The following is a 13,334-nucleotide window of genomic DNA, read 5'->3' on the forward strand; positions in this document are numbered from 1 at the left end:
AGAGGTTGAGGGAGCTGGGGGTGTGCAGCCTGCAGAAGAGGAGGCTCAAGGCAGACCTCATTGCTGTCTACAACTACCTGAAGGGAGGCTGTAGCCAGGTGGGGTTGGCCTCTTCTCCCAGGCAACCAGCAACAGAACAGGGGGACACAGTCACAAGTTGTGCCGGGGGAAGTCTAGGCTGGATGTTAGGAGGAAGCTCTTGCCAGAGAGAGTGATTGGCATTGGAATGGGCTGCCCAGGGAGGTGGTGGAGTCACCATCCCTGGAGGTGTTGAAGCAAAGCCTGGCTGAGGCACTTAGTGCCATGGTCTGGTTGACTGGCTAGGGCTGGGTGCTAGGCTGGACTGGATGATCTTGGAGGTCTCATCCAACCTGGTGGATTCTATGATTCTATGATTCTCCATTTCAAGGGCAAAGCAATCATTGTTAAGATCCTCCCTACTTCATTTTGGATGTTGAGGGAGCAAACATTAGTTGGGGAAACACCAAGAGCTACGGGTGAGGCGAACCGCAGCAGGCTGCAGAAACGTCACACGTAGCGGACCCGCGGTTGTGGTCCCCAGTTAAAATCACACACAGCATGCTGATCTGGCAACATCAAAAGGCAAACAAACAATGAGACATTTACCTTCCACATCAAGGCACCTAGGTGGGCTATCTGACCAGATAAGGTTATACATGCACTCAAGGAACTCTGCCCCTTCTAGCTTATATCCAGGAAAGCATTGGTAATACACCACTGTTCCTACAGGGAAGGAGGACTCGAACTCAGATACGTTAATGTAACTATGAGGAAGAACCAATGGCCTCAGGCAACCTGCAAATTAAGAAGAGGAAGGTATCTTTTATTACAAAGGGCTTATCTCAGTCATCTTCACACATCTCAGTTATCATTGTTAACTCGAGGAGTACAACATGTTTTATCTCCTGTACTATGAACAGCATCTCTGCATGATCTCCTTTCAGACACATATGCCTCGCTAGCCCGCTTCAAACCCTGTTATTGTTTAGCCCACACACTTTGCTCCTGTGGGATTCTCTCTCAGCAAATGCAGGAAAGGTTTACTGAAAATGACAGTATTTTGTTGGACAAACATTGACTGCTTCAGCAGATGGCAATTTATTTTTGAGGTGGAACCTTCAATAAGCACAGATTATCATTTATAGAAACCATGAGTTTGATTGTCACAATTGATGGGCATATAAAGCCATCTCTCCATATTAAAAATGCTCTGGTGACAAAGTGCACCTCACTGTAAAAAGATTTGCAGACAAAATGAACTGTTTGGAAATTCCACTTTGGGAAAGTCTAAAGGGAGATGACCTCCTATGAAAAGCCCCATGAGAAGCACTGGATGAGGTCTCGGATTAGGTGATCAAAAATTTAAGCTTTCCTTTATCAGCAGAAATTGTAGTCAAGAGACTGTGTTCTACGTCTGGAATTACTTCTGAGGGCTTTGCACCATGGAAGATGGCAGTTAAATGGTCACCAACCATATTTGGTTCATGAAGGAGCAGTCAATTTAGCAGATGACACAACTCTATAATATGTCATTCACGTACGTTCAGAGCCTGTTTCCAGCTGGCATTTGGGCAAGAGTTTGTACTAGAGATAAATCATTCCTCATGGCTTTAGAAATGACTCTCTGGGTAATACTTAATACTGTTGATTTGAAAATCCTCAGTAATGTGGAAGAGAGATGATTAGTATCAGGGAATTAAAGACAATGTTATAAAGCTATGAGTCCAATATGAGCTGCATCATGGCAATCCATAAATAGGTCTCTTGCCACCACCAGGAATTTGTGAAGGATGTTCCTAAAAGTCTTACAATGCTAAGTGCAAGGGAAACTAATACCAGTTTGAGAACTTCTAGTAGGATGCTGGCATCTAAAAGAAAAAGTCTTGGCAGCACCTCAGGGAGTTATTTCCTTGAAGTGGTCTTTCAAAGGAGAGGGACAAAAGCAAAAGATTGGGGAAAGCTTTTTACAGCACACTGTGCTTCCCATCCAAGCAATGGTTTTGATAGCTGTTTGACTAACTGGTTAGCTCACTGCCCAAATAAAGCTTTGAGCATCCTGTCTACTGCTACAACACCTACCCCTGATCTTGTATTCCCCACACATGACACATCAGTTCCTGCAAACTAAAGCAGCCCACTGAGCAGGACAAAATAAGCAGCCTCCAGTGGGGCAGAAAGAGCACAGACTGCCTGAGCAAGAGCAAACTTGCTCTTCTCTGAACTGTATCAGGGGAAAAATTGTCTGCTGGCTCAAACTTCTAATGCTCATTGGGTTCCTTGTAACGCAGGACACAGATTTACTTGAATTTGCATGACAAGTACCTGAAAATCCCTAGGTCTCCAAACATCTTAGGCTTCTTCAAAACTTCATTTTGATGATCTTTCTCTTTTTTTTTTGCTAAGTAATTCCCATAATTTCAGATCAGTAATTATCATTATTATCTGATGGCAAAAATAGTTTGAGGCTGGATACTCATACACTCTACAATCCTTTCCCACTGCTCTGACAGAAAAAAAAGGCATCTTAGTGTCATGAGAGTCCCCTGCTTGTTGTAATCAAAGGGCCACAGGACTGTAATTGACAACCACCCTAGTGCAAGTAGACAAGTGCCTTTGGTATTATTAGTGCTTGACACAGCAAAAATAACATTCTGAAGGGAATCCTGGAATAGGTTTATAGAGTTGGGCAAAATGTGGCAGATACCTGAATCAGAATTGCCTGTTTTCTACCTGGGTGATAGCTACAGCACTTGGTTCTTGTGCAATTGATTTCTTAACTTTTATTAGCACTGCTTTTCTTTTGCAAAGCAGTTAGCAGCAAACATTGAGCTGCAGCTACAGAGTGTGTCTCCTAGGATGAGCACAGTAAGAGAAGAAAGTAAGAAGCCAAAGGATACTTGGGGTATTTCTGCTTACCCAGTTGATACTGGCTGTCATAAAATTTCCACCTGGATCTTTAGCTAATACAGTACCTGCAAGTTAATCTTTTGAGTGTTCATCTTGGCTAACTACAAAAGTCTTAATCAACCTTCAAGGTCAAGCTTGATGGGGCCCTGAGCAACCTGCTCCCTGTTCTCTTCAAAGGGTTTGGATCAGATGACTTTGAGGGTCCCTTTCAAACCTATGCATTCTGTGATGCCTTAATTACATGTGAGGTGGACCCACTCTCAAAAATGAGCTGTATACTTCCAACTGCCATTGTTGATAGAATACCCCAAAACTAATGCCCACTTTTTTTATGGGCTTCTGAAAATTGCCCCCTTCTGTCAGGCCTGCTCAGACACAATGTGTGTCTGAAACACTGAGCTAGCCCTTCTAATGAGACTACAGTACAGATGTGTAGAAATTTAGGCAAAGACAGTTTGATGTGCTCCAGACTGAGAGTCTTAACTTTGAAGACCCATAAAAACTGAGCTCCAGTAATTTCTGGTCTGGTGCCCATCAGTCTCATCACTGTACAGCAGGAACACCCTGACTCGCATGTCTTACCCTGCCACTGCCAAGACTGTCCTTGCTCCTGTGCTTGCCTGCCCCGATGCTGACAGTGTAGTGAAGTGCCTACAGAGAGCTTTCAGCTTTAGGAGATGACAAATGCATTTGAGGCAAGTTGATACTAACGCAGTCTTCTCCTTAGCGCAGACAGTTCAAATCTCTCGGTGCTGTTCAGCTGGCCAAGCTTGTTACCAAAACACAGACTGGTTAAACCCAAGCCAACTGTACCATCATATGCATGTCAGAAATGTAAATGTATCAGCAGACCAGGGTTATTGAATTTCACTTGACTAAAGCTGGCTTAGCCTCAGCCATTTCTCTCAGTCTGAGTCAAACTGCAATCCCATGCTGCTACTACTGTTAGTTCTACTGGCCAGAATCATTCCTGTGCATACCCTGAGTTTTCAGTCAATATCTATGGGTTTAATGGACTGTGAACCTGATCAACAGCTCTGCTGGAAACTCTGAGACACTAGCTTCTCTACTCCTGCCCACTGAGCAAGGCAAAGAAAGGTAAATCACAGCTAGAAGCTTAAATCCTTCCAGAAATTAACTGGTGCAAAAATGTCACTTGCTCACCAGATCTTTGGCTGAACTTCTGACTGATTTAACCCTGTGTCAGATTTTTAGACCAGTAAATAAAAAGGCAATATTCAATCTTTAAAGTAGTATTTTAAGTGTGGGTATGTTCAGAAAGTGAGATCTTCTTTCCTGCAGTGAGCAACGGGGAAGGGAAATCAAAACCAATCACAACAGCAGCGCTATTCAAACACTGTACAGATGACTAACATCCTCATGACTGTAGAAGAAGATTGGCAAACTATCACAAGGCTCATGAGCTGTAAAACAGGACGTGCTGGTGTACTAAACCTTGACAAATGGGCAGATTATCCCATGTTCCATCGTCTTGACATATTGAAACCATGTTGTCTAAGTCAGGGTAACGGATCTGGAATCCTTCATGACAGCTGATTATTAATTTATCGCCACTCCTGTATGTCTTGTTAGCAATCTCTGCATCTTCAACATGTGGAGCAAGGCAATCTGTGACTTCATGAAAACAAACAAACAAACACAAATAGTAACTTAATTAAAAACAAACCAAAACCAACCGTAGCGAGCTATGCAGTAATCAAGCTCCATGGCTAGATGTTCAATAATCAGGTTCCATGGCAGGCTATTCAATAATCAGGTTCCATGGTTAGCTATTCAGTAATCGAGCTCTATGGGTAGCTATTCAATAATCAAGCTCCATGGTTAGCTCTTCAATAATCAAATTCTGGGACTGACTATTCAATAATCGAGTTCCGTGGTTAGCTATTCAATAATCAAGTTCCATGCTTAGCTATTCAGTAATCAAGCTCCATGGCTAGCTCTTCAATAATCAAGCTCCATGGTTAGCTATTCAATAACCAGGCTCCATGGTTAGCTATTCAATAATCAATCTCCATAGCAGGCTATTCAATAATCAAGCTCCATGGTTAGCTATTCAATAATCAATCTCCATGGCAGGCTATTCAATAATCAAGCTCCATGGTTAGCTATTCAATAATCAATCTCCATGGCAGGCTATTCAATAATCAAGCTCCATGGTTAGCTATTCAATAATCAATCTCCATGGCAGGCTATTCAATAATCAAGCTCCATGGTTAGCTATTCAATAATCAATCTCCATGGCAGGCTATTCAATAATCAGGCTCCATGGCAGGGTATTCGACAATCAAGCTCTGTGGCTAGCTCTTCAATAATCAATTTCCAGGGCTAGCTATTCAATAATCAATCTCCATGGAAGGCTATTCAATAATCAATTTCCATAGCTAGCTATTCAACAATCAAGCTCCACGGCTGTCAATTCAATAATCAAGCTCCATGGCAGGCTATTAAATAATCAAGTTCCATGGCTAGCTGTTCAATAATCAAATTCCAAGGCTAGCTATACAATAATTGGGCTCCATGGCTATCTATTCAATAATCAAGTTCCATGGCTGGCTATTCAACAACCAAGCTCCAAGGCTAGCTATTCAGTAATCAATCTCCATGGCAGGCTATTCAATAATCAAGCTCCATGGCTAGCTGTTCAATAACTAATTTCTATAGCTAGCTATTCAACAATCAAGCTCCAAGGCTAGCTATTCAATAATCAATTTCTACAGCTAGCTATTCAATAATCAAGTTCCATGGCTAGATATTCAACAATCAAGTTCCATGGCAGGCTATTCAATAATCAGTTTCTATATCTAGCTATTCAACAATCAAGCTCCATGGCAGGCTATTCAATAATCAATTTCTATATCTAGCTATTCAACAATCAAGTTCCATGGCAGGCTATTCAATAATCAATTTCTATAGCTAGCTATTCAATAATCAAGCTCCATGGCAGGCTATTCAATAATCAATTTCTATAGCTAGCTATTCAATAATCAAATTCCATGGCTAGCTATCCAATAATCAATTTCTATAGGTAGCTATTCAATAATCAAGCTCCATGGCTAGCTATTCAATAATCAATTCTATAGCTAGCTATTCAACAATCAAGCTCCATGGCTAGCTATTCAACAATCAGTTTCTATAGCTAGCTATTCAACAATCAAGCTCCAAGCTAGCTATTCAATAATCAATTTCTAGAGCTAGCTATTCAACAATCAAGCTCCATGGCTAGCTATTCAACAATCAATTTCTATAGCTAGCTATTCAATAAGAAAGCTCCATGGCTAGCTATTCAATAATCAATTTCTATAGCTAGCTATTCAATAAGAAAGCTCCATGGCAGGCTATTCAATAATCAATTTCTATAGCTAGCTATTCAATAAGAAAGCTCCAAGGCTAGCTATTCAACAATCAATTTCTATAGCTAGCTATTCAATAATCAAGCTCCATGGCTAGCTATTCAATAATCAATTTCTATAGCTAGCTATTCAATAATCAAGCTCCAAGGCTAGCTATTCAATAATCAAGCTCCAAGGCTAGCTATTCAATAACTAATTTCTATATCTAGCTATTCATTAATCAAGCTCCAAGCTAGCTATTCAACAATCAATTTCTATAGCTAGCTATTCAATAATCAAACTCTGAAGCCAAAATCATCAGGTAATGTATGTAGCCTCCTTAAACCATCTGGAAAACACAAGCATTTCAGCAGATATGGCCTTCTTCCTCCAGCTCACCACCAGTTACAAAGCTTATAGCACTTCAATAGAAGCTGAGGTTCTACAACAAGGGATCTCTCCTCCAGCCTTCTATAACCAAACAAAACTGGGGGTGTTTAGGAAGAGCAGGTTTAATTTTGTCCTTCCCTACAGATTACCCCACGTGGTCTGACTATCCCAAAGTCCCATCTGAAGGCAGACACCTTGACAGCACTAAGGACAGGACCAAAGAAAAGATAAAATACAGATATGGCATGAGGAACACAGGAAAAAAATGCAGCTCTAGCAGACAGACAGATGAAAATCAGATACATCTACAAGGGTTTATCCAGCTCTTTGCCACAGAGTTTGTTATGATAAGGTCTTTGCTTTAATTGAGGATTTCTTCACATTAATCTCATTGATTCTGCTTTGGATCAGAGAAAATTATGTGCCTGACTCCATGTGCCTTTAGAGGATGTGATTTTTAAGGCCCTGAGTGCTGGTGGAAGATTCTCTGCTGCTGCTAGAAGACTCTCAGCAAAGGAGACGACTGCAAATCTCTGGTGGTACAAAGACATAGGCTCTGTTACCTTGTCTGTGATAGGTGTATTAGACAGCCTTATATTTCACTGCATAAACCAGTGCCAAAGACATCAAAATATAAAACTAAACCCCAGAAGACCGCAAAATGAAAAATGTGGAAAGTGGAAGGAAAGGACGAGGCAGGATAAAAATCCCTCTGCTAATACTGAGTAATTAAGAGAGCAGCCAAGAAGATATGAAGGAATAGTTCAGGTGACTCAAAGTTCATCCTCCTCAGAATGCCAAGTGAGATTAAACAGAGGAGAGGAAAAGATTAAATATTGGGAAGATATAATAAAAACATCTCTTTGTCTGCCAGCAGTCAATCTATGACAGAGATCACAGAATCATAGAACCAACCAGGTTGGAAGAGACCTCCAACATCATCCAGGCCAACCTAGCACCCAGCCCTAGCCAGGCAACCAGACCATGGCACTAAGTGCCTCAGCCAGGCTTTGCTTCAACACCTCCAGGCATGGTGACTCCACCACCTCCCTGGGCAGCCCATTCCAATGCCAATCACTCTCTCTGCCAACAACTTACTCCTAACATCCAGCCTAGACCTTCCCTGGCACAACTTGAGACTGTATCCCCTTGTTCTGTTGCTGGTTGTCTGGCAGAACAGCCCAACCCCACCTGGCTACAACCTCCAGCTCCCTCAGCCTCTCCTCATAGGGTTTGTGTTCCAACATGATGACAAAAGTTTCCAGGCATCAAAATCTATGAAGTATTTTCAAAGCAAACAAACAAAATCTAAGCCTGTTTTATGCTGGGTATTTTTTGGTTTTGTTTCCCCCAAAAATATGTATCAAAAAGGAAAGGCCTTTTGCTACACGTTCCTGAGCAAATGAACAAGTGCAGGCAGTGAGAAGAAACCTTCAGCTTAGAGATGAATAAAATCCTGATCTGTCATGTCTGAGGAGCTGGGGGTGTGCAGCCTGGAGAAGAGGAGGCTCAGGGCAGACCTCATTGCTGTCTACAACTACCTGAAGGGAGGTTGCAGCCAGGTGGGGGTTGGTCTCTTCTGCCAGGCAAGCAGCAACAGAACAAGGGGACACAGTCTCCAGTTGTGCCAGGGGAGGTCTAGGCTGGATGTTAGGAGGAAGTTGTTGGCAGAGAGAGTGATTGGCATTGGAATGGGCTGCCCAGGGAGGTGGTGGAGTCGCCATGCCTGGAGGTGTTGAAGCAAAGCCTGGCTGAGGCACTTAGTGCCATGGTCTGGTTGATTGGCCAGGGCTGGGTGCTAGGTTGGCCTGGCTGAGCTTGGAGGTCTCTTCCAACCTGGTTGATTCTATGAAAAAAGAAGTTTCAGAAGTCCCTTGAGACTTGCCTAAAAGAGTTTCTGTTATTTTCATGGGCAATTCTCTCTGAAGAGGAAGAAATCACACTGAATTTGTATTTAGCAATTAACTGAGAGCACTCACAAAGTACTGTGGTAGCAACAGCTTGCTTGTTTGCATGAAAGAACAAGGAGGAGGAAGATAAACTGCCCTTCAGCATAGCACAGGCGAGCTACTAAAAGCAAGTGCATTTCATCATGTACTTATTTATTTAGGCAAACTAGAGGATCTATTACACCAGGACTCCATCACTACATTGTGTTACTATGAAGAGTGTTAAATGCAGTTAAAATGCCTTTTCCTTTGTACCTTCCTAGCACAGATGTGTTTTCTAGAAGGCCTGCTGCTTGGCTAGCTTCTAGAATGGCTTCTGAACACAGCACCAGCCAAAAAAATCTCCTGTTTCTCTTGTTACTTTTAGCTCCTTGGCTGCTGCCACAGGAACCTCCTGCTGCCTGTAAGAGGAAGGGCTGACAGCCTGCCAGGAGCTCTGAGAACCTGCAGCAAGAGCTTTGACCAGAATGTATTCATGTATAAATGCCTGAGTCTGAGTGGATGTGTACCCTAAGAGAAGGTTATAAGATGCACTGGGCTGAGGCTGCAGACCCCACCTTCAAAGATTGCACTTTTCTCTCTTTGGCAAGTTAATCAGCACAGGAAAGAGGAGAGGATGCCCCATAAGAAATGCCTGATGTTAAGCCTTGAATGCTGTCACATAGAGATTGCCCTGAGCATCCTGGAGGATGGGATGAGACAGATGGAGATCCTGCTCCTGGGCCGGGCGGGAGGAAGTCAGAGATGGATGCCAGAAGATAATGTCAATAAACAGCTCACTCTCTTGGCACAACAGCTTTCTGTTGCTATACAAATGAAAGAGATGTGTGTACATACAGAGCAGTGAAAGATGAGATTTCACTTTCAAAGCAAGGGAAATTGATTCTGTAACAATGACCTATTACAGCAACTTCATCCCCAAGTAATAGCTACAGATCGAATCATTTTAATCATCTAGATGGTGGCAGAGAACAGTGATAAGTTGCTCACTGTACCATCCTTTGCCTGAGACATCCTGGCTGACGTTGATAACAGGTCTATTACAAGCCCCAGATAAATGTGAGACCAACAGACCACAGTATTACATCTCTTTTTCCTGATGCCTTGTGAGGAAACACTGAATTTGTATTGTTTAGCACCTAGGCATAAATTGCAGCAGCCACCTTACTGCAAAGAACTGGATTAGCTGGCATGAATGCTGCTTGGAAAAGCTGCCACTAAGTGACTGGATTTAAAATGTCCTGTCCTAGAAAATAAACTGCTTTATTCTAAGCATTTTGCAGCAAATCCATGGAAGCTGCTAAACCATTTAAGGGAATACAGGATCTTTAACCAGCGTTGAGCAGCAGTGGGTATGACTTACACTCCTTGCTGGCAGTTTTATGTGATCTCTTTATGCCCATCATGTGAATATTAAAATGTGTCAGCCAAAAGAATGCTCTGTTATGGTAGCCCTGATAGGCCCAAAATAGGCTTATACATGTCCTGCCTTGCCTAGGCATGTTTTCTGCTCCACCAGAGAGGCAAGCATGGGAAATGGACACAAAAGGGCCTGGAGCCACTGAGTCTGGCCTGCCCAGGGCCCTGTGGTGTAAGGCACACACACTTAGCTTGTGCCTGCCTAGTGCAGGACCTGTGCTCTTCCCAAATTAGGGAAAAGTGAGCCTGTGGCTTAGCCTAATATGGTAAGGTTTGGCTAACTGCCATCCTGATTGGCTGTTCTGTGTCCTAAGGGCAATTAATCTCAGCCCACATTGATAAAAGGAGATGTGCAGGTGAACAACCTGCTTCTGCTTCCCTGCTTTGCTTCCCTGCTCTGTGCCTGCTCTCTCTGCTGTGCCCAGCCCTGCTGCTATTGCACACTGCCTTATTGCTGCCTGCTAAACTCCACTGCTGCCAGTTACCAGGAGCAGACCCTGGATGCCTGCAGGCAATCAGCCTGTGTGGCCAGTGTGACACTGTGCTGAGACTGCACCACATCTGCCTCTGCACCTGAAGGTGCTGCCTAGAACCCCTGGACATATATCCAGGAGACAAGGTCAGAGATTGTCTGTGTCCTGTCCCCAGAAGCTGGGAAGATTCAAGCCTCAACATCCAACAAGACAGAGTCCCCTGAAAGCATTTGGGCACTGTCTGGACTGCGGTTAGCCCCCACGAGTGGTGGGAGCAGGATGACTGCAAAGATAGCTCACCTGGGCACTGCCCTCTTAAAAGCAAACATTTCAGACCAGTATTGTCTGTGTTCTTTTACTAAAGCTAAGTCCACAGCACTGAGTTAGTAGGATAGCTCTGTGGATGACAAACACTGTCTCAGTGCACATTAAATACCACTCCCTTTATTGTCTTTGCTCGCATTACAACAGCGCACAGAGCCTCCACCCAAGACCTGTGGCCATCGTGATGAGCACAGGTGGAAAACATAGACAATGTGCTTGTAACCAAGCTTAAGATTGAGCAGACAATGGGCAAGGCAGGTAAAAGATGAAGAAACAAAATCATTTCAGTCATCTCAGATCCAGGGACAAAGGCAAAGAGATATGAAGGCTAAATGTCCCAAGGGAAACTTGCACTGGCAGAATGAGGCACTGAAGACATCACGAAGGAGCCTGCCTGTAGAAGCACTAGGAGACAAGGGCACAGTTCTTCACTTGGTTGCCATCTCCATGTAGACTGTAAATTTAGATTCAATCTCAAAGGAAAGAGGTAGCATTTGTTCTAAGTAGGGCAACAGACTCAGCAGCCACATTATCACAGCGGGAGAAGATTAGATTAAAGTGTGAACAACATGACATATTGCTCTTAAACAGTAGATACAAAAGTCAGCCTCAGAGCTTTGGTATTTATGTGCCTAACTGTATTAAAATTGGTGTAAGTTCCAGTCACAACATGCTGTAGATCAACATGAGACTGTAACTCTGAGCACATGGATTTCTGACAGGGCATTCATTGGGCACCTCGTCATGCAACTTCATTCTCCTACTGACACTTAACATCTCCTGCCTCTTAACAAGAAATGACAGACCTATAAAATCAGATTGATTGGATGAAGAGCTCCAGGCAAATGCATTAGTTCTAAAATCAATTGCATTCTGAAGCAGGTTGCTTTGCTGCCATAGGTAAATGGCATGCATTTGTGATTAGAGATCATTCTAGTAAGCACACAATGACAATTAAACATGCATAACACACAGACACAAAATTGTGCTTCATCATCCTTAGTAGAACCCAGACTCCTGAGATTACCTTGAAATGAACTCCAAAGTGCCAAGTGTTTTTACTGTTCAGGCTGCCTACACCTGACATCTAGGCAGCCTGGGATGAGAAGTGTGTGCAGCATATACAGCACACTTGGCAGCCTGCCCCTGCCTTAAATGGGCAAAGGCAATATCAATTTTATTTGGCTGTGTGATGGCTAATGATGGATGGTTAAGCATAACTTGGTACTTAGTTGCTGCAAATTCAAAAGGTCTTTTTATATATCATCACAGAATTCCTGCAATGAGGACTTTTATCTATGTTATTAGACAGCTGAGAATGGCAAATCCTCTTCTAATTCCTCCTTAACTGTGCTCCAGATGTGCCAGGTTCCTACACAGCCTGCCTCCCTGTCATGTCCCTCTCTCATGAAGGCCACAGAGATGATTAGAGGGCTGGAGCACCTCTCCTGCAGGCACAGACTGCAACAGTTGGGGCTGTTCTGCATGGAGAAGAGGGGCTCCAGGGACTCCTTACAGTGGCCTTCCAGTACCTGAAGGGGACCTGCAGAAAAGCTGGTGAGGGATCTTTTACAAGGGCTTGTAGTGATAGAGTGAAGGGAATGGATTGAAGCTGCAAGAGGGCAGATTTAGACTGAATATTAGGAAAACATTCTTTATAGAGACTGGAACAGGTTGTTCAGGGAGGTTGTGGAGTCTCCTTCTCTGGAGACTTTCAAGACCTATCTGGATGCATTCCTGTGTGACCTGCACCAGATTATGGTCCTGCTCTGGCAGGGGGATTGGACTTGATGATCTCTGGCGGTTCCTTCCAACCCCTAGCATCCTGTGATCCTATTGTGGATGCTCTCTCACTGGAGGTGTTCAAATCCAGACTGGACAGGGCCTTGAGCAACCTGATCCCTGTCCCTCTTCAACTGGGGAGCCCAAAACTGAACACAGTATTCAAGATGAAGTCTCACCAGGGCAGAGTAGAGGGGGAGGAGAACCTCCCTTGATCTGCTGGACACATCCTCCTAATACACCCCAGGATCCCATTGGCCTTCTTGGCCACAAGGGCACATTGCTGTGCCATGGGGAACTTGTTAGCCACCAGGACCCCCAGCTCCCTCTCCACAGGGCTGCTCTCCAGCAGATCACCTCCCAGCCTCTACTGCTGCAGTTTATTATTCCTCCCCAGGTGCAGGACTCTGCACTTGTCCTTGTTGAACCTCATCTGGTTCCTCTGTGCCCAGCTCTCAGTCTGCCCAGGTCTCTCTGGATGGCAGCACAGCCTGCAGCTGTATCAGCCAAGCCTCCCAGCTTGGTGTCATCAGCAAACTTGCTGAGCAGACTCTGTCTGTGCCCTCATCAATGTCATTGATGAAGATGTGGAACAGGACTGGCCCCAGCACTGATCCCTGGGGGACACCACTGGTCACAGCTCTCCAGCTGGTCCTGAGGTATTATTACATAATAATATTATTACATAATAATACCTGAGGTATTATTACATAGGCAGA

At 43.8% G+C, this 13,334-nt stretch overlaps 1 protein-coding gene across 2 annotated transcripts in view; it reads right to left on the reverse strand.

The window, feature by feature from the left end:
* The window catches only part of SUSD4 (sushi domain containing 4), a 127,309-nt gene that overhangs the window by 29,001 nt on the left and 84,974 nt on the right, over positions 1-13,334 (reverse strand). For both annotated transcript variants that reach the window (XM_064164569.1, XM_064164570.1), the window contains exons 4-5: positions 4,384-4,563; positions 628-816 (exon numbers count right to left, since the gene is read on the reverse strand). In XM_064164569.1, the coding sequence (XP_064020639.1) occupies positions 628-816; positions 4,384-4,563 (369 nt within the window). The remainder of the gene's footprint in view (positions 1-627; positions 817-4,383; positions 4,564-13,334) is intronic.

Source organism: Pogoniulus pusillus, chromosome 25 (genome assembly GCF_015220805.1).
Source record: "Pogoniulus pusillus isolate bPogPus1 chromosome 25, bPogPus1.pri, whole genome shotgun sequence".
Lineage (NCBI taxonomy): Eukaryota > Metazoa > Chordata > Aves > Piciformes > Lybiidae > Pogoniulus > Pogoniulus pusillus.